We start from the raw sequence: 24,704 nt of genomic DNA, 5'->3' as shown, positions 1-24,704 counted from the left end.
TGTAAACCTCCACATGAAGAAAGTTTGCCACAGGCTTTAGCAATTTCACATATATTTCTTAATTGTTATTTTCTTGATTTTCCTCTTTGAGTTGGTAACATGTTTGACACTTTAATTGATAGAAATTATGGGATACAAAACAATTTTTTATGTGACTTACATACCCCTAAAATATATCCTTACATTCAAGTGCATACATCAGAAATAAAATAAATAAATATAAAACCATTTTGTATTCATTAGACATCTCAAAGGAATAAAAATTACAAAATTTCAAGGCACGGGTCTATCTTGCCCTGGTATGGAACAATCAGACTTGAGCAGTAGGTTTTTTGGTTTTCAATCCAAACAAATTCTCAAATAATTTTGGAGCCATGTCAGGAAGGTTCATAGGCTCAGGAGCCATGAAATTGACAATTTTCTCATGGACATGGTACCTACAAGAATGTTATTAAAGAGGAAATGTAGAACATTAGGAAATGCACTACATTGGTGCCAATTCAATAAGATATGAAAACTGACCTGATCTTGCGACTCTTTGAGGCACGCCGATCAACGATTTTTCTCTTCTTAGTTTGCAGTCTTTTCAAGGCATAGAAGGCTGTCTCTGTGGTCAATCAATAACAAATTTTTTTTTTTAAAAAAAAAAGGATTCTTAACACACAAGCTGTCTACAATTAGTTATGCAAGAAAAAATTTACTAAATCATAGAGAGTATTTACCAGATGACGTAGGGTCAACAGTCTCAAAAAATTCCTTCAACAATTGCTGGTAAAATTCGGAATCATCCAGAAGTTCGGGATCACCTTCAGGATGCGCTTCCTAAGCAAAGAAAGGATTCAAGACTAAAATTTTACAGGAGGAAAAGCAGCATTAATAACATTTATTAATTACAAAAGCAGTATTCCTATAGCACCTATACTAAATATTTGGACAGAAAAACCCTCGTTTTATTTGGCTAAGCACTTATCACAACTGGACCATCAGCAACTTCTCTTACCCCCATGATTTTCACCTAAACAAGACATTTCTATGCAATGAAGGTTTGTAAACACTAGTAAAATAAATGAAAAAAAATTAATAGAAACACCAGTTCATATATTCAAGACTATACTAAAATAAATGAAAAAAAAAATTACCTCTCCATTAGCATTTTTAGTGCCCTCAGTAACCTGCCCAATGAGATGGTAATCAATAAAACAGAAAAAAAAATCACAGTACAGAGAGCGCACCAGCACCAGAGCTGTGTCTAATGTTTTACGTAAATTCAGCACCCCTAAACTAGGTAAGTATAGTAGCTTACAGGCCCAAATATGCCAATGGTTGATCTTCTTTGTTGCATTTGCTTTATCATTCTACTTGGATCCCTCATATAGGCAGCAACTTGTTCACTAATGTTCTGGCATTGGAAGGGAAGAGCAAAGTGAGATTCATTTTACATCCTATAGGGCATGGATTCATTATCACTTATAGGAGCAAACCTGATTAAAAGCTTGCAATTTGCTTTTGATTGCAGCAGCACCAGTTGTGACTTCTGTCTTTCTCTGCCATTTGTCAACTGCTTTATCTCTGAAAGCTGCTATTCTACAAGATTCAAGCATTGAGATTTCCAGTTAACTTACAAATGTTCATATCAAGAAATATTATTTGCACAAGGAAAATTGTAGCAAGTGAGGATTAAATAAGATACACAACATTTAGAAGAAAAAAAGGAAGCAGAAAGCACATGATTAAGCTTCTCAAAACCATAAAAGCAATTTTGTGAATGTTCCTTAATGCACTGATGCGAGCCTCTGGGCATCAACACACCATTCTCAATGCAGCATTTTTGAACCTAGCAATTTCAAGAAGACTCCATAAAACGGTCTGTAACAGATTATGGCTTATACTCTTTTCAGCAAAGCATCTCCTGAAATATTAATTTAAAGATGTCCAACCTGGAAACGTAGACTTCACAACTCAAAGAATCTAGAGCATATTCGGAATAGTATTGGTAAACACTCCAAGAACAATCAATTGAGAAATATGGCATTGATCAATAAATGAACACATCAGAAAAGAGGCTAAAGCAGCCACCTCAGTAATTTCAGTTAAAGGCTAAACCACCTCATTCTTTCTACAAGATTCGCTTTAGCCAATGAATATTATCATATGAGCATTTCTATTTTAACAGAAAATACCAGTTTGAATTGAGCAAAAGAGAAACCGCTGGAGATACCTCCTATTCATCTGAGATATCCATAACCACTCTTCATCATCTTCCATGTCCAAGTTTTTAGAATCTCTGGAAAGGCTCTTAGATGTTTGAACAGCATTACCTTAAGCACAGGACATGGGTTAGGACAATAAGAGCATTATCAAGATCCATAATGTGCATGCTTAGTTGTTGGCAGTTTGACGTTAAATGTTTATATAATCATCTAGTCAAATTATAAATTGATAGATATTTAAGTACTCAGTTACATTGAAAGAAAGAGGAACTTCTGAGGTAGACGATAAATGTGATTAAAATCAATAGAAGATTGAGATTAGCTATTAACTTAAACTAAACACAGCATGACACATGATGTTGTCAGTGTATCAAAACTATCAAGGAGAATCAAGCTCCTAACATTTAAATAATATAAATAAAGCGTCTGTCAAGTGACAGGATGCATATTGATAAAATTTGACAAAAGCAATCAGTGTCATACCATCTACAGATTGAGCGATTGGTGGATTGTTCTCTAGCAAAGCCTGACAATTTGATAGTAATACAGAGAAAAAATCAGAGCAAAAGGAATTTCCTGGTAAGGTAGTTAAAGGCATTAACATATCCACGACAACTAATCAAGTACTAGTCAAATATTATAAGCAAATAAGATAGAAAATAAGCAGGCAAGAGGTTTCTTGAGAACAGCCATACCTCCTGCAGTTCCAATAAAGAATCTAAAGTCCTCTTTGATGAGGTAATAAGGTCTGAATATGCAACATTGACTGCTTCATCTGCAGCACAAAATGAAGACCTAACTGGGTCCTGATAGAAAAGCCCTCACATAAATCCTATATGAATAAATAAACAAAATATTCCAATCCAGTAAAGAACACAAAAGACACAAAAAGGGAACAAAAGGGTACCTGCGGTAGTCGATTTGAACTGGAGAATGCTTTCTGAAGTAAGAATCTAAACTCAAGAGTTTTATCCCAGAGAGCCTTGGCAAAAGAAGGAGAAGGTTAAGCAAGTTGATAGCAGCACACAACCAAAAAAACAAGATAGCTATAAAAGTAAATGGAAACCTTGATCACAGTACTCAATAATAGTTATTCGTAACGATGGAAAACCAAACGCCATCAGAGTCAAGTTTATATAAATGCAAAGAAAGATTATACTACCTTTTGGTTCTTCACTGCTTGACCCTTCTGAATATCTTCATCCTTATGACGCTTAAGATTCCTCAGTATGTCTCTAAATGAAAACCAAAAATAAAAATAAAATAGGAAACTTACAGAAACAACATAATTTTACCTATAAAATTAAATTCTTCGCTGATTCCACACAATTCTACAACAGAATTTCTCGAATTTATTGTAAAAAGAAAGTCGCGACATTGATTAAATTATAAACAAACTCAATCATCTCAATATGTTCCCACACCCAAAATCTGTTAATGTGTATAGTAAACTAACCAAATTCCAATCTAACCTATAAAATTAGAAATGCGAAGGAAGCACCAAATATCTAATGTGCTAATACAAGAATAAATTTAAAAAGAGAAAAAGAAAAAACTTGAAGGGGGAATGCTTACTGCTCATGATAGTGAAGATCCTTATACTCTTTTTCAAGTTCTTCCATCTCACCATCTTTGTCCTCTTCTACTGATCCTTCCTCTTCTCCTTCATCGCTATCTTCTTCTACTTCTTCTTCATTGTCTTCATCAACTTCTTCTTCTTCATCTTCCTCTTCATCATCATCTTCCTCTTCATCATCATCTTCTTCTTCTTCCTCTTCCCTATCCCCATTAACCATTAATTCCTCATCTTCCGAATCATCGAAGTCCTCCAAGGCCACATCTTTGCCTCCAGCTTTTCCACGTCGCTTCGAAGATAACCCCATTTTTCCAATACCCTAAATTTGTAAAGGACACTAAGAATTCCAACCCTACTTACGAAATCGAAAAGCGAAAAACCCCAAAAAAATCAACACAAAAATCAGCCGCGCCAGGAATCAATATAATTACCCTGTCATTTGCAAATTTTTAGTTCACAACAATTGAAAAGATGCGTTTCGGACGTTGAATTTCTGTAAACGGCATCAGACAAGGGTTCAGGGTTTAACAACGTTTGCTTGGGCATTAAACAGGCCCATTTTACTCTAGGCTGAGATAAGGAACTCGATATTCTAAATGGGCCTTGAACCCGCTCAAAATGGGCTTTAAACTTAATGGGTCAAAAATGGGCTTTGTATTGCATTGGGCATAAGTTGCACTTTCTCTTATTCTCTCTTACAAAGTTGCCATAGTCTCTCCTTTTCTCCAAGCTGAGAATCATGGTCTCTCTTTGGCTCTATTTAATAGATTGCATTGCAGAGATTATCAATTGCTTTAATCTTCTCTTAGTCTGATAGAAAAATTAAATGAAAAAGAAGTATCATCTTCATTTGACAAATATGTATATGTCAGTACCCCCACCATATTATGGCAGGGTGATGCTTACATGAGTTCAACTTCCACCATTAACATCCCCAACCTTTATCCTTTTCTTTTTTCCATTTGTTGAAATTTGGTTTGAAAAGGATGATCATGATTCATATTAGACCTCTGAATTATGTTTGAGAAGGCTTATTTATTTCCCATTGGCATTGGGCACTTCAAGATTTATACAAGGTTGGGGCCCTTTGACTTGCCTACGTCTGGAGTTCGATCAATGTTTGTTAATGCATATATAGGAAGAATCTCAAAGCCATCAGGCATCAGATTTTGCAGCCTTTGAAAAAGTTTGAGGGGATCTTTTTTATTTTTTATTTTTTTCTTATCCCTCTCAGAGAATCCCTTCCAGGCTTCCAGCCTCCTCCAAGTCTTTCTGTCAGTTGCTTGCTTGAAATAATGATACAACCATAGACCATTTCTTCTTAGTATACTTCTCAACAAGAGTGCTATGGAAAGGATAAAGAGCAAAGAAAAACTTTCCCCTTCTCTCTCTCAATTCTCAAATTCTCAACTTATCGTCATACATCATATATTGTAACAACAACTCATGACAGCTGGCTCTCTCAAAATCATTTTTGACTTGGTTTGCACCCAACCAAACACAATCATAATCTTGAAGGACTCATTCCCCACCAGCTTTACAGTTGTAGGAACCCACATTTAATTGCCCAATCTATGCCCCCTAAGCCTTCTGTACTATTATAGCCCTTAAGCCATGAAAGTTCCCTTTTGCTGGGCTCCCCACTGCCATCATTTTGTAATGACTAATAAAGCATGACTAAATAATGCACAGAGATACTAAATGACAACAGTTTTAAGGTAATTATTAGATAGACTAGTGGGTTGAATAATTGGCAGGCTATTTATCATTGATCAGCTTCAGGCTTCAAAGAGTGAGTTTGCCCATCGTTATGGTCAATATTGAGAAAACGTTCAACCGGCCATAGAGGTGAGGACCTGAAAGTCATGGGGAGTGACTGATCATTTCAATTGAGACCAAAATATTTGGTACTGTTGTCCATATTAAATTTTCCTGCAATGGTACCTATAGTAGGAATCGTACAACTGTTCTTGAATTTAATGGCCGCTGGCATCCCTTCTCCAGGTTTCACTTCATGATGATGCTATACGGTTTACACGGCACATCAAACATTAATGTATTATGTACAGAAACACAGGCATTTCAAAAGAATTAATGAATCTAGATGAAGCATTACTTTGCCATTTTAATCACGGATTTAATCCCTAATAATATCTATGCTCAGCTGCTGGACCTGCACACTTTTGAAAGATAAAAACAAAGAATATGTTTTCCGGTTTTCATGCCTAGAAAGGAAATGGGAACAGACAGATATGGCATGCATTGAGACTTGCGAGAGTAGCCAAAATCCTTCAAAGCACTCTCCTACAGCTAGTCCCTATGGTTTCCCCGCCCACCATCACTTCATCTTTCTCACCCTAAAATATTCCCAGCTTATGCCTCAATACCCTTACTACAAAATCTATTGTCAACAATTATATAAATAAATATTACTGAGGCCCTCTATGTCTTTGTTCTTAAAGGGTTATCCATAAAACTCTCATGTGATAGTGTCTCTGCTATTGCTTATCATTTTAAATACAACCCAATACTTCTTTGCTAAAAATTGGGTTTTTTATCTCTGTGTCTTTAGTTGTGGGAACACTCATTAATTAAGTTAGTCTATGTATTTCAAAAGGTTTTATCTTTTAGCACCCTTTTTCTGAAATTTAGTGGATGCAAGTGCATCTAGGTATATATGTATATGTTGACAGATATATATAAACCTACAGTTCGCAACACTACCTAAAAGCTAAAAGAAAACATAATTTTAATGAATTTTTGTTTTAGGGGACAAACAAAAACCAGTGGAAAGTCAAATCCCATTTCCTTTGATAAGGTTTAAAGATGAGATGCTAGGTGGGAAGATTAGTTCCCCTCAATCTAGCTGGCTGGAATAATCTTTATAGCTTCTTATTATTATGTGAATGTAGACTTGGATAATCCTTTATCTACAAATTTGTGTCTCCAGCTCGACGGTCACCAACGTTTTTATTCTATTCTAAGACTAAGATAGTCTAGCAGCAGTATTTTTTTTTATTTATTTTTTTCATTATTCTCTTTGTATTTTGATGATAAAAGAAAAGTTACGAATAACAGAACAACAAGTGCAGCCATAGAAATGGCAAAGTAAACTTCCTTTTGCAAATTCTTGAACTCCCCTCTCTCTTTTCTCGAACTCTATTCTGTTCAAATGCATTGATCCTCCCCATTACAAGGGTAAGTATTTGTCCATTCTCCTTTTTGGTATCTTTGGAGGAGCACAGCACGGTTTTTTTTCTTTGCTTTCCAAGGTAAGTTTGTCAGAAAGACAAGTAAAGGATTTACTCGGAACAGACTAAATTCATCGAAATTGCAACGAGTCCAAGTAGCATCTTGACCAGCTACAAATTGCAAAAAACTGTAGTAGCACTGATTGTGGGATGTTGGCTTTTGCCATGATGGTGAAGCAGCTGTAGAGACATAAGAACTTGTCTTTACTGTTGTCTTTGATGCTGCAGCTGGCGTATTCTGCCTTTGACCGGTCCCTTTGGGTCTTTGACTGATCAGCTGTTGTCCAAATGGCATATATGTGCATGCATCCTCCATGTGTGTGAGTTACGAGTTATGTGCCCCCTGGGACGCTTTCAACTCTTGTCTTTCTCAATGTTACTCTTCTTATCATCTTCATAGTTTTCTTTCAGAATCAAAACCAATCCCTTTTATGGAACAGGAAAAAGTTTAATCTGTCACATTAAAGCTAAGCCATGCACAAAGCCTTATCTTTTTATTGTTTCTCGAGAAAGAAATCCTACCTTCGATAGCAACATTAATTACCGGTGAATTTCATGGGCCCCTGATTCTTCATAGTTGAAGAAAGAAAAGAAAAGAAAAAGTACTAGTAGGTTTTACATCTATAATTCTCCGTAGTTGAAGCTTGACGGCAATGACTTGTGGTTTTTAATTTCATATTCAAATGCCCCAGATTTACCGTGTAGGTGAAGGGGTCTAGTTCCAGCCATATCTATACTCAGTGTTAATAATAATCCAAGTGAACATTGCTATCTGACATTCTACATATAATGGAGCCAAAACATAGAAAATTTTCGACCAATTGATGTCCAGATGTTGCTTTCACTAGCTTTTACTTGAAAGCATGCCAGCAAGAAAGATGCCGCGCATCATCATTTTGGCCCAAACGTACGTGCCCAATATTTCCGAGCCTTGTTCACTGCTACTGGAGCCTGGAGCCTGGACTGGTTCGGGGCACAATTGTGGTGAGACCCACTTGCCTAACCCAACAGGTTATGACTCGTAAAGGACGTATAGCCATAATAATGTAGAAGCTATGGAGATACTACCTCATTTCTGCGGGCGTTAGCCGCAGAGGCGCAGTTATTAATTTGAGAGATAGCCTGTTGATTATGGATGGCCTGCAGAACTGGCAAGACAGTCTACTGTTCAGCCTATTCTCTACGACATTGACTAACTCTTCCGGTGAAATTGGGTGATATTAGGAATCAAATCTTAGATCTCCCACAGTAGCAATAGTTCTCCTTGATATCCTAGCACAGATTCCTTAATATCCTAACCTTCAAGTCTAGAAGTTTACAAGTTTCAATTTTTTTGTTGCTAAAAAAATGCAGTCTACCTAGCTATATATGAGCATAGAGAAAAAAAATATATATATATGAGCATAGAGAAGTAAATGTATTTAAGCGTGCAAGTGGCAGGATCACAGAACAGAGGAGTTTACTGTAGACATTGGTATCAAACGTCAGGTGGTTTGGAACTTGCGAATCCAATTCATGCAATACATAAATGCACATACAATAATGTCCAAGGTCCCAACCCTTGATTTCTTTTCTCCTTTTAGTATTTCTTTTTCTCTCAACTTGACAACCTTTCTTCTTGTTCGAGAATATATATATATAAAAGACTACATACCTTTGCTTTGCCTTTTACTGTTTGTTTTACCTGTTTAGCCCATATGAGAGAGACTGAAACCCCCGAAACTTCAATCATTCGAACCCAGTTATACCCCCAACGCCTCCACTGGTATATATCTGATATAGCTTCTTCATGCATAATTAAGCAAACATGCATTCCATTCTACACACATGCGTATATCTGAAAAAACATATCTACAATTAACTAAAAAACTATTAATCATATGGCACAAAATGAGTCAAAAAGGAGTATTAAATATAATTAATGGTATATAACATATACCATGTGTTTTTTCATTTGCAGCAGCTAACACGTAGCATTGACGAACAATTTTCATGATGACACTTGCTTGATATTGAAGGAAACCCGGTCTAGGTGGGAGTATGGAAAGAAATTTTCAGGAGGCTTTGTTCTTATTTTAATGTTTCTTCGTTGAGTAGGAATGAAACCTTCCCCTCCCATTTCATCATCTAATTAGAAGTGTGGGTTTCCAACAAAGTTTCGAGTTTCTTTTCCTTACAAAAGTGTGTGTTACATATGATGTTATAACAAAAAGACAACTTTGTTGGTTTTAGAGATGCAGCTTTCATACTAGTATTTTTTTTTTTCGGACTTTTAAAAGCTGGCAAAGATAAGTAGAAGTTGTGTGATGCCTCACGGCTCTTGAAAAACAAAGCAAATTGAAGTACTACACAAAACATGGTACAAGCGTGACATGCAAGATCGTCGGCTTTTATGATCAAGATTGTAAAGAGATCTGGCACTACTTGAGACAGAAATTTGATGCAAACGTTCCTTTACTTGATTCATGGATTGGGTTTAGGAATTTTCTTCAATGGAATATGCATGTAAATTCGATTCTTTTTATAGATGAAATGCATGGTTAATACAATTCGAAAATGATAACACCAACCGCCTCCAAGCAAATGGGGGTTGCAATTAATAATCTTTTCGAAGTTAAGATTCTATAATGATCGAATGTCGAGAAAGGAGAAAAAATAATAAAAAAAAGGAAAAGGTAAAGGAAATTAAATGTTGCATTAAAGGAGAGAAAGATAACCTAGGGAAATCGTCCGTATGTGATTAGAAATAATAGCCTCAAGGGAATGGAACAAGGGACAGAACTGTGTCCGAAGAGCCCCAACTCCATTGATCTCTCTCTCTCTCTATCTCTCAAAAGCCTTTATAAAAGAGAGGGCCTGCAAGAACTAGGATGCCCTTTACATCGGATCTGCTGCAATATTTCATTGCCTCCTTCTTATAACCCATGTCTCTGCCCTCTATCATTATTATTTTTGGGTTTATCCAGGAAAGATAAGATGGGACGATACCAACTATGGTATGGCTTTGGATTTGGCAATAAAACTTTGCTTGGGAAATTAGACATTCACACCATGAAAGGCCGTGTTGGAATAGTGACACCTCGCTTTCACATTCCTGGCACATATATGTTAGAGCATTAAATTTTATATATACATAGATATATATATTGATGATGAGTAGGGATCGTATATCGCTACCTTAGCCAGAAAGCTCAAATTTTGGTTCACCATTGAATCTGATTGGACCACACTGGCACAATGACGTTTCACAGAGCAACAATGCAGTTTCTTATAATGTCTTATTCAGTCTTGTGGAAATCATCTTCAACCACTTAGCCTCATCTTCTCTCCTTGCATAATGTCCTCCTCCTTTTTTTTAGTAAAATATAGTACATATTGATATACTAGTGTATCAAAGTAAGGTCCCGGTATGGTCACTATGATCGGAGATTAATAAAAACGAATAATATTGAAAACGCAAGCACAAAGTTATGCGACATTTTTTTTATTTTATTCTTCTTAATAATTAGAATCAAAAGAGAGTTAGGATGCAAATGGAAAACAGTCAAAACACCAGGAAGAAAAAAAAGTACCTAGAAGACTTTGAATAAATCTTATATCGAGAAAAGGAATGTGATGATAATTAAATTAACGCAATCTTGAGGCTGCCCAAAAGGAAAGCATTAGAGATCAAAGCAAGCACTGTGTATAGAGGGCTGGGGAGAGTCAGTCAATCCAAAATATATATAAAGTAGAAAAGTAGCTGTATGATGATGAGAAAGAGTCATAGCCCAAAAAAAAAAGGGAAATTGAAGGGCTATAAAGGGTAGTTTTCTGTTGATGAAGACCAGAGAGAAAGTGATGGAAGCAGTGAGATGGAGAATGAGAGGCCCCATTTGCCCTTTGTTGTGGTATACGGTCATGTGTAAGTGCATGCAACTTGGGAGAGAGAGAGAGAGAGAGAGAGAGACTTACTACTAATAAAGTAGAGGAAGATGGGGAGAGGTGAAGAGGGCCCAGTTTGAGTGATAATGGAAGTAGCCTTCATCCTCTCTGGACATGTTCCCACCACTCCAAAGTATATCTACTACTACTACTACCCCTTACCTTCCAATATTGCTTCAAAGCTTCAAATGGCTGCATAAATCAATATGCAGCTACCTAAACCTTTGATTACGACTGTAAGCTGTTAAATTCCAAGTATACATGTTAAAATCATGTGCGGTGTGGTGTGACTTTTATTGATACAGCAATGGTAGATATATGATGATGAAGTTTAATTATGAACTTCTACCAAAAGAGGACAAAAGAATTTTGAAATTTTAAGGAAACTGATAGATATTATAAGGGTGTGATGATTGGTGGATATAAGAGCGCATGATCAAGTTTTATCAGTATGTAATTTAAATAATAATAAATATTTACTAAAAAAGAAAAAAATTGAAAATTTCAAAAATACCATTGGACAAGTGCATGATCAAGTCATATCATATGACGAGTTTTGATTTATTTGACATTTTACGATGTAACTAAATATTATTGATGGTGATCGTGAAAAGAATGAAATTAAGACAACTAATGATTAATAATTAGGCGACAAATAACTACAGACATACTAATCTATTAAAAATCGTTGTCACTTTTCCAGCCAAAGATCTCGGTGTCGCTTGGACTCCACCTTTTTGCCAAACAAAAATTTTCTTATTCGTTCAATCACTTTCTTAGTATAAACTTAAGTCGAGGGGAGCTCTAATATTTCAAAGTAATAGACAAGTTAATGACGGAGACTCTATCCCCTTTTAACGACAAGACATGAACGAGTCCTGTTCTATTCCTGCTGTTAAAATCAAACCTGCATCCAACCACCTTCTGAAATTTCATCGTTTTTGTCGTGCACAGTGCCGAAACAAAGGCGTCAAACGTTCCTGTCAAAAACTTAGAATTAATTGGACTTCCTTCCTACTTGGCATTTGCTTGCTAATTTCAGAACATTAATTACTAAGTTAGCTATTAAGCATTCTTTAATGAGAAGAGTAAAGACAAAGAAACAAAATTATTCAGGGAGACGGCTATGCTATTTTAGAAGGGTCCCCTAATAGAATCTCAGGCAAATTTATGATTAGTTTCCACGCTCTTTATACGCTCGTTGTCCACAACCAACCAGTGCCTAAAACCCGTTCTCTCCACGAGTAGATAGTGAGATTGGAAGAAGAAGTCCCCCAGAGCTGTCCACCGTAATCTATTGCAACTTCCCAGGTAGCCAAAGTTCCCAATCGCAAGAACAGAACCCCGTTTGACCACGTCAGCGCTTTGACATGTCAGATCAAGAGCACAGGTAGCTACCACGTGTACGTACCCATGTGGGTGGAGACGTAACGAAGGGCGAGCTTTCAGCCTCCCTTTGCGGGCCCGGAAGCCCAGAGACACAACACTTTGAAGATGATCCTTTTTTCTTTGAGTTCCTATGCACTATAAATTTAAAAACTTTTAGATGTTTATGGGATGACAGTACCAAATCATAGAGTAAATGATATCCACCATAAAAATATATAATATATAAAGTTTATATTTGATGTGTCGTCATGTATAAACGTTTACGTTATTATTTAATTATAAAATATTATTTTATACACATGCAAAATAAATATTTTTAAAAATTTAAATTTTTAAATTTATTTTTAACGATGGAACAATATTTGTAGAATTCCCTTCCCAATTTAAAGAATAATCATTTCAAAGATTTTGTATGGTCAAGTGAAGTTTCTTATGTAATATTTCAATTGAGAAGATTTACCAACAAGTTGAAGCATATTTAGGTTATTGTTAAATATTTACAAACATGGAATCATTAGATTCTAGAATTCATGGGAACTCATTCTTTTAACATGAACTCAACGGTAAAAGCATTTGAAATGTTAATACATAGTCAAAAACACTCTCCTTGTCACGGATGGAATTGTGACATCAAAAGCACTAACAACCAATTTTGGTTTTGAAAGCACGTCCACTACAAATCAACACCTCACGTGATCTCCATTTGATTATAAAGTTGACCAACTTTAATCACTAAAACCTTTGATTAGATTTCGCAATCCATGTTAATTATAGAGATGTCATTAAAAACAAATCGGGATCTCAAATTATAATGATAATTAAGAAAAAAATTCAATTATAATAATTGGGAGATAAATTTTTAAAATTTCAAATGCACCGATTTAAATATAATTGTAATACTTACATGTAGAATCATTATTTCTGCCCTTAATTATTTCTCGAAATATAAGCTAACAATGTTTGAGAAGAGGATCAAAACGTATACCCTTAACAATATAACAAATCAATAAGATGGAGGAGCTGAAGAAGAACTTGACACTTTTGGTATAAAACGGAGCTCTCTTTCTTTCCTATCCTTTTCTCTTCTCTCCGGTTTCTCTTACAAGAAAAGGGCAAGAGAGGAGAGGCAAAAAAAAGAAAGAAAAAATAAGCCGTTTTTCCGTGCACCGGACAAGACCACGTGGCGGTCATGTCAGTGGTCCCCACAACCCAAGGCCTCTGGTTGTGGATACATTCGATGGCTCTCTGTCCCATTTTTCTACTCTCTCTCTCTCCTCCTTAACTCCAACCAAGATATTGATGATTTTTCTTTTTCTTTTTTGCATTTACTAATTCCATTTTTTTAATTTATTTTATCATATTTTGTTCATGCCATACACACAATCCTAAATTCTACATGCAGTCCATAAAATTCGGATGCATTTGTTGTTATGGCAACAGAAGAACTTGAACTATAATAGAATTATCCATGATATGTGGGCTAATAAATTTAAATTTGTAAATATTTGATTTTATATTTTTATTCTCTATAAATGTGTAGATGTCAAATTGTGAATTTTTTAGTGGATATGATCATTTATGAATCATACTTATTGACAATAACATCGATCTGTCATTGGAGTTTAATTTGATAGTTTCCTAATAGTTATTACAACATATAATAATTTATTTATTAAATATTTTAAAATTTTAAATTGTTTTAAAAAATTTAAATAAATTTTTATTTTTTCATTAAAAACCTGTTTGACCTGACTTTTTTCTAACTTAAAAATTATTATGAAACTCTTATAAAAAATAATAGTTTTTAAAATTAAGTTAAAATTATTTGATAAATTTTTTTATAAGTTATAATTTTTGTTAAAATTATCGTAGAAGGTATTTTTTTTAAGAGGGTAATATTGTAATTATTTTTAATAAATGAGGATATTTTTAGAACAAAAATAAAAATTTTCTTGTATTTTTAAAAGAAGAGAAGAAAAAGCTCATTCTTGGAGTTTTTTTTTTGAGTTTTTTTTTTTTAATTTGTTCTTAAAAAAAAACTATTTTTTTTAAGAGTTTTTCAAAAGATCATGTTTGACCTGACTTTTGCTTTTAAAAGATAAATAAGTTGAAAAAAAATTAAGCCAAACATACACTAAATTCAATCAAGTCTTGTATTTTTAATTTTGACCGAATAGAATCTCATAACTAACAAATGACTAATTGTAGTTTGTCAAAATAACATATATATCATTTTATACTCATATGATGTTAATATAACATTGACATAAAATATAAATGTCATATGATTATGTCATTATATTAGCATGTCATCTTCTAATATGATATGTCAATACCACATAATATATAAAAAATAGTGTTTTGATTAAGGATGATTAATTGACAATTATTTATAAGTATTTATTTGGTTTAAAAATAAAAATATAAAAACTTGATTTAACATTATAAAAGATTTAAAATTTATTAAAAATTTTTAAAATAATTCAAAAATTATTTTCACTATTATGTTATTATTTTATTTTACTATTTTAATGTCCAATAGATTAACACGTGTGTTAAAGCCAAGTGCCAAAGTTTATTAGTTATCCAAGCGTTTAGATTCTCCTGGAAATTTCTACTCTGGCTACTTTGTGGGACTACATTATATCAAAGCATTAGAATATCTTTAGAATTTATACTTATGAACTTACTTTTAGAAAATAGTAATTAAAATCCAATATATATTAAAAATTTAACCAAATAACTATATAAAATTAAAATTAATTAATAAATATATACTGGAATTGTATCTTGTATAAAATTTGAGAAAAAGGAGAGGAAAAAGGAAAAAAAAAGGAAAATCTCTCTCTTAATAATTCTTTGGTTCCTAATGGTGTCATATTCCGGTTACCTTTATTGCCCTTTATATATACCCCACTCTCCCTCTCCTCTTTGCCATTAAAATCTCTTTTTTTTCTATCTTTCTTTCTTCCTCAAAAGTACCAAAAATTCCATACAAAAAAATAAAAAAAATCTATAAGAGCACATCACCTAGTAATGATATATGGTACCATCCTCACAATGAACTCGTGTTAGGCATGAACTCATATAGCAAACCTGCCTGATCTTCTTCATCCCCAACACTATTGTTTCCCTATTGGCTATTGTCCTCCCTGTTACTACCAGCTTTTTTCTTACTTTCACTTTCCTACTTAGTTTGTTTTGGTTTTGGGAATTTTTTTTTTTGTACTTTTAATTTGAGGGTTTGACATGAATAGAGCATTGCCAGAGATGTTACAATGTTCGGACATGACAGTGCTCGAGAGACAAAGGGCTCGCTTGAAATGGCAACAGGAACAGCTTCAGCAACAACAACTACAACAACAAGAACAACAGCAAAGTTATTTCAGTGAGCTAAGTGGGGTGTTTTCGAGCCAACCCAGCCATGTAGAAGGCTTTCAGGGTGGTTTGATGAGCGGTGATTCGGTGCTAGGTGACATGGTGATGACTCGGCAACTGAAGCCTGACCCTGGTTTGGAGACTGCCTGGCCTGAGTTGGTGAAGGTTGACATGCCTGGCATGGGGTTTGGGCCATGTGGGTACGGTAATGGGCCCAGTTTTGATATGAATTACGCCATTTCAAGGACTTCTAGCTGCCCGCCAGCTGTGGCGGCGGCTGTAGCAGGGGAGGTGGTGGAGGTCAAGGGCAAGGAGTCAGTTGTCTCTGAGAAGATTGGTTCAGCCGTCGGAAGAGAAAGCTTCAAGAAGAGGAAAGTTGATAAGCTGCAAAACTTAAAGGTCTGGGTCGTGTCTTTTTTTATTTATTACTCTATTATTATTAATACTGTTCTTTATCGTTTTCCCGGAAGCCCAAACTAGCTAGATATGTTCTCTGCTTTTCTTGTGAGGGATTTCTTTCCTTTATCATTGAGTTCTTTTTTGTGAACAAAATGTAAATTTACGGTTCTTGGTTGCTCTCTGTTTTGAGTTCGTGTCTTCTGTCTAAGAACCAATTTTTAGCAAGAAACCAAGAGCATAATTTCGAAGCGTGTTTGGATAGGTTTCGCTGAGATTATTGAGTGGAGTTTCTCTTTTGAATATGTCTAGGTTGTTGCGGAAGATGACTCCAAGAGGATCAAGGCGTGTGCAGAAGAGGGAGAGTCAAAAATTACAGGGCCCAATACCAACAAAAGCAGCAGCAACAACAATAACAATAAGAAGGAATCATCGACTGATACTTCCAAGGAGAATTCGAAGGTTTCTGAGGTTCAAAAGCCTGATTATATTCACGTCCGGGCACGTCGTGGCCAAGCCACTGATAGCCACAGCTTAGCTGAGAGAGTGAGTAGGAATTTTTATATTTTTCCATTCTTTAGCAACTTTCTGTGGCCGTGATCAAAGTGTGTTCTGATTTATCAGGTCACTTCCATCACAGAATCATGTTTAATTTGTTTGATTTATGTTTTTATTATGTAGGTGAGAAGGGAAAAAATCAGTGAAAGAATGAAGTATCTGCAAGATTTAGTTCCGGGGTGCAACAAAATCACAGGAAAAGCAGGAATGCTTGATGAAATAATCAATTATGTCCAATCTCTTCAACGGCAAGTAGAGGTAAAAAAGACCTGAAAATTCTTCATTTTCTCAATATATATGTACACCCACAATCTTATTTCTGTCTTGTATGCTCATAATCTGCAGTTCCTATCTATGAAACTAGCTGCTGTAAATCCAAGGCTTGACTTCAACGTTGAAAATCTTTTTGCCAAAGAGGTAAGGTGAAATTCCCTAGATAATAAATCAGATATTTTGCAGAACGACCTTTTTCTTTTTTGTACCGTTTCTGTTACTATTACTAATGCTGGAACTGTTTTTTCCCCAACAGGTGTTTCCCTCTTGTACGACTAATTTTCCAACGGTTGGGATGTCATCAGAAATGGCTAACCCTCCTTATCTTCAGGTCAGTCCGGTACAACATGTGGTTTCTTGTTGCGGGTTGGAAATGGGAATGAACACTCCTGATATGGCACCTCGAAGAACCATCAGTGCCCCTGTGTCAATCCCTGATGCATCGTTTCTCGACTCATCCTGTTTCCCGGTAATTTTCTCTGCTCCTTATCACTGTTGCGCTTTACCCTCTCTTCTACAGTATTCACCATGTTTCTCACTATAGATCACGCGTTGCAATGCAGCAAATTCAACCCTCTGCAACATGGGATGTTGAATTGCAAAATCTTTACAATGTGGCATTTGACCAAGGACGATCAACATCGTTTCCGTCTCAGCCATTTACAGGTACATAAAGCTAACACGTCTTTGTTAATGTTCTCTTTCTTGTTTTGATTATTTTTCAAGCCAGAAAAAATGAAGCAAAGTGGGTTTAACTACTGCTGATAGAGACATAAGAGAACCCCACAGTTGTTAAATGAATTTACGAAGGAAGAGCAGTGTCCTATATATGATTTAAAAGAAGAAAGTTACTTTAAAGGAAGCTTTCTATCATTTTCACTCCACAATGATCAAAACCATAGATTTTTGTTCAATGAGCACTATGTTCCCTTGGATTATTCTTTTAGATAGAGTAAGCAACATTTTGACCTACTAATGTGCATATACAGTACCCCTAAGACCTGAAAAGCAAAACTGGGGCCCTTAGTTAAGCTAACCTACAATTAGAACTATCAAATCATCTTTAACGAATAACGACTGCTCCTTTAATTTTGTTAAATAAAGGAGAAACCATAAGACTGTGTATTCCCATTTTTGCTGTTGAATTCTTATAACGATTGAACTGGCAACCATTGAAAGTTGGAGTAGGTCCTCTTGTTATAACTGTCCTTCGAAAATTTCAGGGCGCCTGCTGTCTTTTTTCTATCACCAGAAGTGTAATACCTTTGCTGATCTAAAATATTGAATCTAACTGTGCTTAATTTGATCTTTGCAGGTTCCATTGAAGCTAGCAATCTAAAGATGGAGATGTGAATCAGAATATCAGTCCTGATTTATTGACGATTGAGTTAATTCCAGATGTCTTTGATCCAGATTCTTTTTTGCTTCTTTAAGTACATATGGTATATATATATTTGTATGTATACTGGAAAGTAGTATGAATAAGAGCAATACTAATTAACTTCAAACTTTCTCTCTTGTTCAAATTTTATGTTTATAATCACAACAAAATCGATTCCAATTACAATGAAAGGTTGATGGGATGGAGGAGGGGACCAAAAATTTGGGGTGTCAACATAGCCCAGGAACAGGTGGGGTAAAGGAGGTTGATATGGATGGATAAATGCAAGGAAAGATCAGTCTATTCCAATTTACCTCCTTGAAACAATCACACATTTATCTGAACTTTCACTGCCCCATTTTCTAGCATTCAAAGACATCTAGTTCAATAACTGCATTAAACGAAAGTATGCAAGAAGCACCACAAAAAATTTTGTAATGTTGAGGGAAGGCATAGACTAATCCAATGGCACAAGTTGTTCCTCTGTTGGATGAACCTGAGTGACAACTTGAAGCACTCCAGCATGGACATAGGACACGAAACCTACCAGTGGACCATCTTCGGCTCCCTTTTGAGACAGAATAATATAATGTTGATTGAGACACTGATAATTAAACCATATAATGAGGAATAAGGGGCGAAAATTGGTAGCACAGACACGCACAGGGATGTCAGTGAAAGGGCAACCATTCCTTTGTTAATTCAGCGCCTTAGAATGGTTTCCGTGACTCCAAATTATATCGAATATTACTTTTATTTTTAAGAGAAAATTGAATCAGTCTTGAATCATTCCATATAGATTATTCTCTCTGATTCATCCTGAAAGGACCTAAGGAATTTGTCAACGACAAATTGTATGTAATGCTTGGATGCAGGAACTCTGGTGTTAACTGCAATACAGGGAGAGAATAATCCAAATATTCCCAGATTCAGCATGATTTTTCACTTCCAATTCATGTAAGAGCCAGAAGGAAACTGGAGAACAAAACTGGATCTTTTCTAGTCAACGTACCTGCTCTCATTAATTAAGACGTGTACGGTTTCGCCTTTATGAACATCGATAAAGAAAGAATGCTTGCTGGTGGAGTTATTAAAGGAAATACTTAATTTATATAACTTTAGCATTTGTTTTATAGCTTTCCTGCGGATGGATATTTGCATTTGTCTATTATTTAACATAAAAGTGATGATGTACCTATCATGACCAAAGCTATACCGGCTTTACTAAAACAGCGCATAACCACAAAAGGATTGAAACTAAAGTTTGATGCATCTGATATCAACATGGATAAATCTGGACAAGAATGTTATACAACTGTGGAGGTACATTAACTGCCCGTGTGGGTGGAGGAACTTGTCAACTTGGCGAAAAGAATCTAAACTCTCAAAGCTCCCTGTTTTCCAGATTATTTCCAAGGACTCATTATCTGTATGCTATTTCCTTAGGGGCGCTTCTTGGTTTTGGTTCTACAGCACTAGAAGGGCAGGGATAAGGCCAGTCCCATGTTCACACCACGGCCAAAAATTGGTTTCAATTTTCTTGTTCCGTTGTCGTTGGCTACTGGTGACTTGGGAGGTTGTGATCCAATTTTAAATTACTCTTTTACGATAGGACGTAACTTGATTTCAGATTAATCATAATTCTAAAATTATGGACCTGAATTTCCTACAAGGCAAAAGCTGAACGACTAGGAAATGTTTCTATCGACGGATAGTTTTTAACCGATCCTCGAAAAACTACTAGTGTTTTAATGAAGAAGAAAGGGGCTTTTCAGTGTAGGTTGCGGCTCTGGCAGGGACCACTGAAGGTTGCCTGCACCTTCATTGCATTTACTTGTTCTTGGAGTCACAAGAGCCTCAGCTTTCCTTCATTTTCAAGCCATAAGTAATAGTGAAAGGAGTGGACCTGGCCTCATCCACAGGCAAGATCTCTTTGATTCTCTTTGTTTTGTGTTGATGGTGAAAGATGATATTGCCTTTTCCCTTTCTTGGGCCCATTTCGTTTCCGTGAAATTTTTTTCTCTCTCTTTTCTAAACCTTTCAAGTTTCTCCCTCCACCTTTCACAAACCGCAATTCCAAGGAACAAAGGGGCAAAAATCCCACAAAGATTCTCTTAGGTATGTCGGTACTTCCAGTACAATACATTAGAATTCGTTTGGAGCATGTAAAAGCCCAGTGCTTGTGTCTTGACCTTGAACAAGAATCCTGAGAAACAGCCAGCAACCATTACTCCACTTCCTGCGAGGATGCTATAGGCAGGCTTACATACTTGCATACTATAATATAGTAATTGGTATAAAAACAGGAACCAGGCTAGTTCAAATGAAAATATTCATTTTCTATGTTGATTTTGTTAATGGAGTATTGATGGTAGGACCAAGACACACCAAACCACAAATTGTGTTCACAATAAGTTGCTCAAAGTCTGGGACCTATATGAAATAATTAAAGCCTCAGTCCAGACAAGTTTCATATATAATTGAAGCTTTTGTGAAGGTGATGTTTCTATAAATCAGATCGAAGCTGCTTAAACCCCAGAAGAGAGCTGCAGTTTCAGACATTACCCGGGTCGTTAGCCCGTTTGCAGCTGGGTTGGTAGAGGCCCAGTAAAGTCATTCAAGGGCTTTTCACGCAACACCAATACAAGGCCTGGTGAAATGAACACGTAAAATGAACTAGAAAGATCAACTGGACCCATCAGACGGGTAAACAACCATGATTTGGGTTTCCATTGCGCAGAGATCAATTTGCTGTAAAGTGAAAGAAGGAAAGTTTGTGGTAAAAACTAATCCCACATAATGAGCGATGCGGATAGAGAAGCTTGACGTTGGAACCTTGTATAAATGAATTCTCACCCCATCAGTGGTTTATGGAACTGATTTTCTGAGAGCTGGACTACTCACAGATAAAAATTTGGACTAATCACAGACATTGCAGCGAAGCAGCTGCTTTGCAGCCATTGATTTGTTAAGACCGCAACTCCGTTGCATCAACAAATTGGCAACCCATGGAAAAAATCATGCTCGTCTTGTGGATTCTGAAAGGATCACATCTACAGTTATGAACTGCCTCTTTGCTTGTATATATAGCACTTCTGCTTCACACTTTCATGCTTTCTTTTAGGATGACCAAAATCCCGCAATCATAGAAGATAATATTGCATGCATCAAGTTCATTTCGAATCAAGTCATTCATATACATTAGGATTTCAGCTAATCAAGCAAATCAGATAAGAAACAATAAATTACACGCAACAAATTGTATGGTAAAATTATACAGGACCATCACACACAAACAAACAAATCTGATGACTATTAATTTTTAACAGACAAATCTGATGAGTATTAGTTTTCCACGTTTGCCGATTCCACTATATCAGTGATTCATCTCCAGCTTCTGCCAAGTTAAGGGTAGAAAAGAAAACTGTGTGAATCATTCCAATGGATAAAGTAAACGAAATGATATGGAAGGATTCTATCAATTAGAGAAATAGTAGTACCTTTCCCAGGAACGATTATGACAGGAGCAGATTTACAATTGTGGAAGCAATACTCGCTCACACTTCCCTGAAGAACACTGCAAATTAAAAGTAGTATAAATATGAAGAGAGATGAGCAAGGAAACAAGGGGGGTTATTCTGTAGAATGGCAAAGTAACACAAGCACAAGCATCCACATAGAAAGATGTAGCATGTAGGAAAGGGGAAAGCAAACCTTTGTATTAAGCTTCGGCCACGGGTTCCCATAACCACTGCTGCTGGCTTCAACCTTTCTGCTTCCTTGCAAATAACCTTACCTGCATCCCCCTCTACAATTCGAGCTGTAGTCTTCACCTAATTCCAGAACAATTTACCGTTATTGAAACCAAACACTGAATGATTGTTGACCATTTTCAAACCAAAAAAAAAAAAAGAAAAAAGAAAAGATTGTTGACCCTCTAAGCTACATTGGAGTTGAAGTGGACATGCAAAGGTAGGGTTGACTATAAAACACCACCCTGAGGTTGGAGTCAATTATCCAATTGCATCCTAAACTTGTTGTGCATTGATGCGAAAACTAATTGATGATTGCACTTTAATTAGCATGTTCCTTAAAAATTCAATTTTTCTGTTCATGTTGATCAACATATACTTTTGAATTGTTCACTTTCCTTGAATAATTAAAATGTGGATTTATATTATTTAATTTATATTTTATTTAAATCAGGTTAAGCTAATTTGATCTTAATAAAGAGACAATATTATAGCTCATAATATGATCTAATAAAGTGGGTTTGATTCCAATATTATACGTGAACTTAATAATGTAAACTTATGTAGTAACCTTAAATCTTATGACAGGTAAAATTAGATCTGCTATTCGGTTTGCAAAATACATTCAGAATCTCATTCATTTGAAAGTAATAAATTAAGGAAGAGGAATATCTTAGTGCATTGAATCCTACCACTTAATTTGATTAGTATCCTTTCGGTTGTCAAATCATAAATCAGAATTCTAAATTACTACTATGATAAATCTTGAGTCAAGTGTAAATTATCATACATAAAGTTTAACATATATAACTCTAACCATGGAATACCTTAATCTTTGACAGAGTGCTTCAAAGAAAATTTGCATATTGAAAATGGACCGATATGGAATAAAACAATAACAATAAGTGATCAAAATATATCCATTTAAAAGTTAAAGATGCAAATAGACAACCAATTCATAGTTTAAAAATTGGGATGGTGATGGTTATTGATCTAGATTCAAACTTCCCTATAAATGCCACATTACAAGTTTTAGACATGTGTGTCCAAAGAACAAAGAAAAAGTTTTAGAAATGGAACTAATCAACCTATATTTTACATTATGAACCTATAAATACGTAAAGATTACATTTATCTTTATATAAACTTAGTTACCCATTTTTTCCCCTTAGAAAATTAAGTAATCTGCTGATCACAAGCCATGTACTCATCTCTTGGAATCATAGACAGAGAATGGAATGCATCTAAGATCAGCCTATGTTAAAATGTTCACACAGAAGGTAAATATATTCCCTTGCTGGACAAGGCACACAACCTCGAAGATTTTACCACAGAATTTCACCTCTTTAAGCAATCATAAAACAGAACAAGGATTAGAAAAAAGAAAGTACTAACCATGGCAACCTCAAACGCCTCCACAGCTAACTTCTCCATAAGCCCTTGGCTGGTCTCATAAACAATCTCGTTTCTGACGCCTATTAAAAGAAAACCCAGAAAATAATTTTGAGAAACAGCTTATAGAGTAATCTCATTGTTGATTATTTTCCAATAAATAACCACGAAATATTTTGCTTACTGGAAACAGCATGAACAAGATGGATGGTATCAGCAAGCCTGACAAGGTGAATAAGCGCCCAATCAAAGGCGTGCTTGCTGTTGGGACCATGATCAACTGCTATTACTATATCTCTGCCTCTCCTTCTCTCCCCTGACTCCCTCTCCAACCCTGGCTCTGGAACTATTGGGATCAACGTTGGCAACTTTACTTCTCTGTAACTGTACTCTTCATCTTCCAAAACCGTATCCATTAAGTTGATTGATTCCAAAATGATTTCCGCAAGAAAAGAAAAAAGGATTTCGTTCCTGAGTTCTTGTGTTCTAAGCTTTGGTTTATGTCCTGTTTTTGGAGGTTGGTTTTGGTTCTGATGGGTTGGAAATTGGATGAAATACGAGACCCAACCTTTTGATTAGTAGGATTTTGGTGTCGCCGCCAGACAAAGTTACGTGTTTGAACTTTTAACCATGTCGTCGGCTCGAAAAGTCATAGATCCATCGGATTCACACGAGTCGTTACTCGTTACATGGCGCAGCCCATTGTTCTGCGGTTTTAACCATCCATTAAGCAAATCAAATCGGGTCTCGTTAATAGGCTCGAGCAAACAGGCTTGCTAAAATAATTATATAAAAACTTTTACATTTGTAAGAATAAAATTATAAAATTTTGAAGAAAAAGTAAAGATAAAATTATATAATTTTTTAAAAAGTAAAAGAAAATTATAAAATTTTAAAACTTTTGAAAAACTTATTAACCCCCTTCTCTCTGTCTGAAATTGTGGAAGAATTCTACTTATAATTTTTTCAAAATATATTTACTTTAATTTCCTCTTTCTCAAGGAAAAATAGTTTCCTTTCAAGTTTCAACCAACCCGAAAAGTTTAATTCTCATGAATTATGACTTGTAAACATTTCTTAGCTTGACTCTGCCACCAACTGAAACCATTCTCATTTTCTTTAGCAGTAAACAAATATATTCACTTAGAAAATAAGAAGCTGAAATTTCATTTTCTAAAATTCAAAGAAAAATACAGAAAAATTCATCCATTACATTTACATGTA

At 35.4% G+C, this 24,704-nt stretch overlaps 3 protein-coding genes across 3 annotated transcripts; 1 reads left to right on the top strand and 2 right to left on the bottom strand.

The window, feature by feature from the left end:
* Positions 1-91: 91 nt before the first annotated feature.
* LOC18607769 (rRNA processing protein-like protein) lies at positions 92-4,280 on the bottom strand. Its single transcript, XM_007042113.3, has 12 exons — positions 3,786-4,280; positions 3,373-3,445; positions 3,118-3,192; positions 2,906-3,016; positions 2,694-2,736; positions 2,219-2,318; positions 1,482-1,584; positions 1,304-1,399; positions 1,140-1,172; positions 723-822; positions 523-607; positions 92-437 (listed from the first exon to the last, which is right to left on the bottom strand). Exons 1-12 carry the CDS (start codon positions 4,091-4,093, stop codon positions 311-313), a joined length of 1,254 nt encoding a protein of 417 aa, XP_007042175.3. The 5' UTR covers positions 4,094-4,280; the 3' UTR covers positions 92-310.
* Positions 4,281-15,289: 11,009 nt separating this feature from the next.
* Positions 15,290-18,466, top strand: LOC18607768 (transcription factor bHLH63-like). The gene is made up of 7 exons (XM_007042107.3): positions 15,290-16,127; positions 16,437-16,670; positions 16,806-16,940; positions 17,028-17,099; positions 17,212-17,424; positions 17,519-17,621; positions 18,271-18,466. The coding sequence occupies exons 1-7, from the start codon at positions 15,600-15,602 to the stop codon at positions 18,306-18,308; spliced, it is 1,323 nt and encodes a 440-aa protein (XP_007042169.3). The 5' UTR covers positions 15,290-15,599; the 3' UTR covers positions 18,309-18,466.
* Positions 18,467-21,482: 3,016 nt separating this feature from the next.
* RD2 (Adenine nucleotide alpha hydrolases-like superfamily protein) lies at positions 21,483-24,173 on the bottom strand. The gene is made up of 5 exons (XM_007042103.3): positions 23,665-24,173; positions 23,484-23,563; positions 22,051-22,169; positions 21,837-21,913; positions 21,483-21,733 (listed from the first exon to the last, which is right to left on the bottom strand). Exons 1-5 carry the CDS (start codon positions 23,894-23,896, stop codon positions 21,708-21,710), a joined length of 534 nt encoding a protein of 177 aa, XP_007042165.1. The 5' UTR covers positions 23,897-24,173; the 3' UTR covers positions 21,483-21,707.
* Between the last annotated feature and the right edge of the window lie 531 nt (positions 24,174-24,704).

This window comes from Theobroma cacao, chromosome 2 (assembly GCF_053813885.1).
Source record: "Theobroma cacao isolate CCN51 chromosome 2, ASM5381388v1, whole genome shotgun sequence".
NCBI classification, from domain to species: domain Eukaryota; kingdom Viridiplantae; phylum Streptophyta; class Magnoliopsida; order Malvales; family Malvaceae; genus Theobroma; species Theobroma cacao.
Note: the sequence above shows the minus strand (reverse complement) of the source record. Positions and strands in the feature narration are given on the sequence as shown.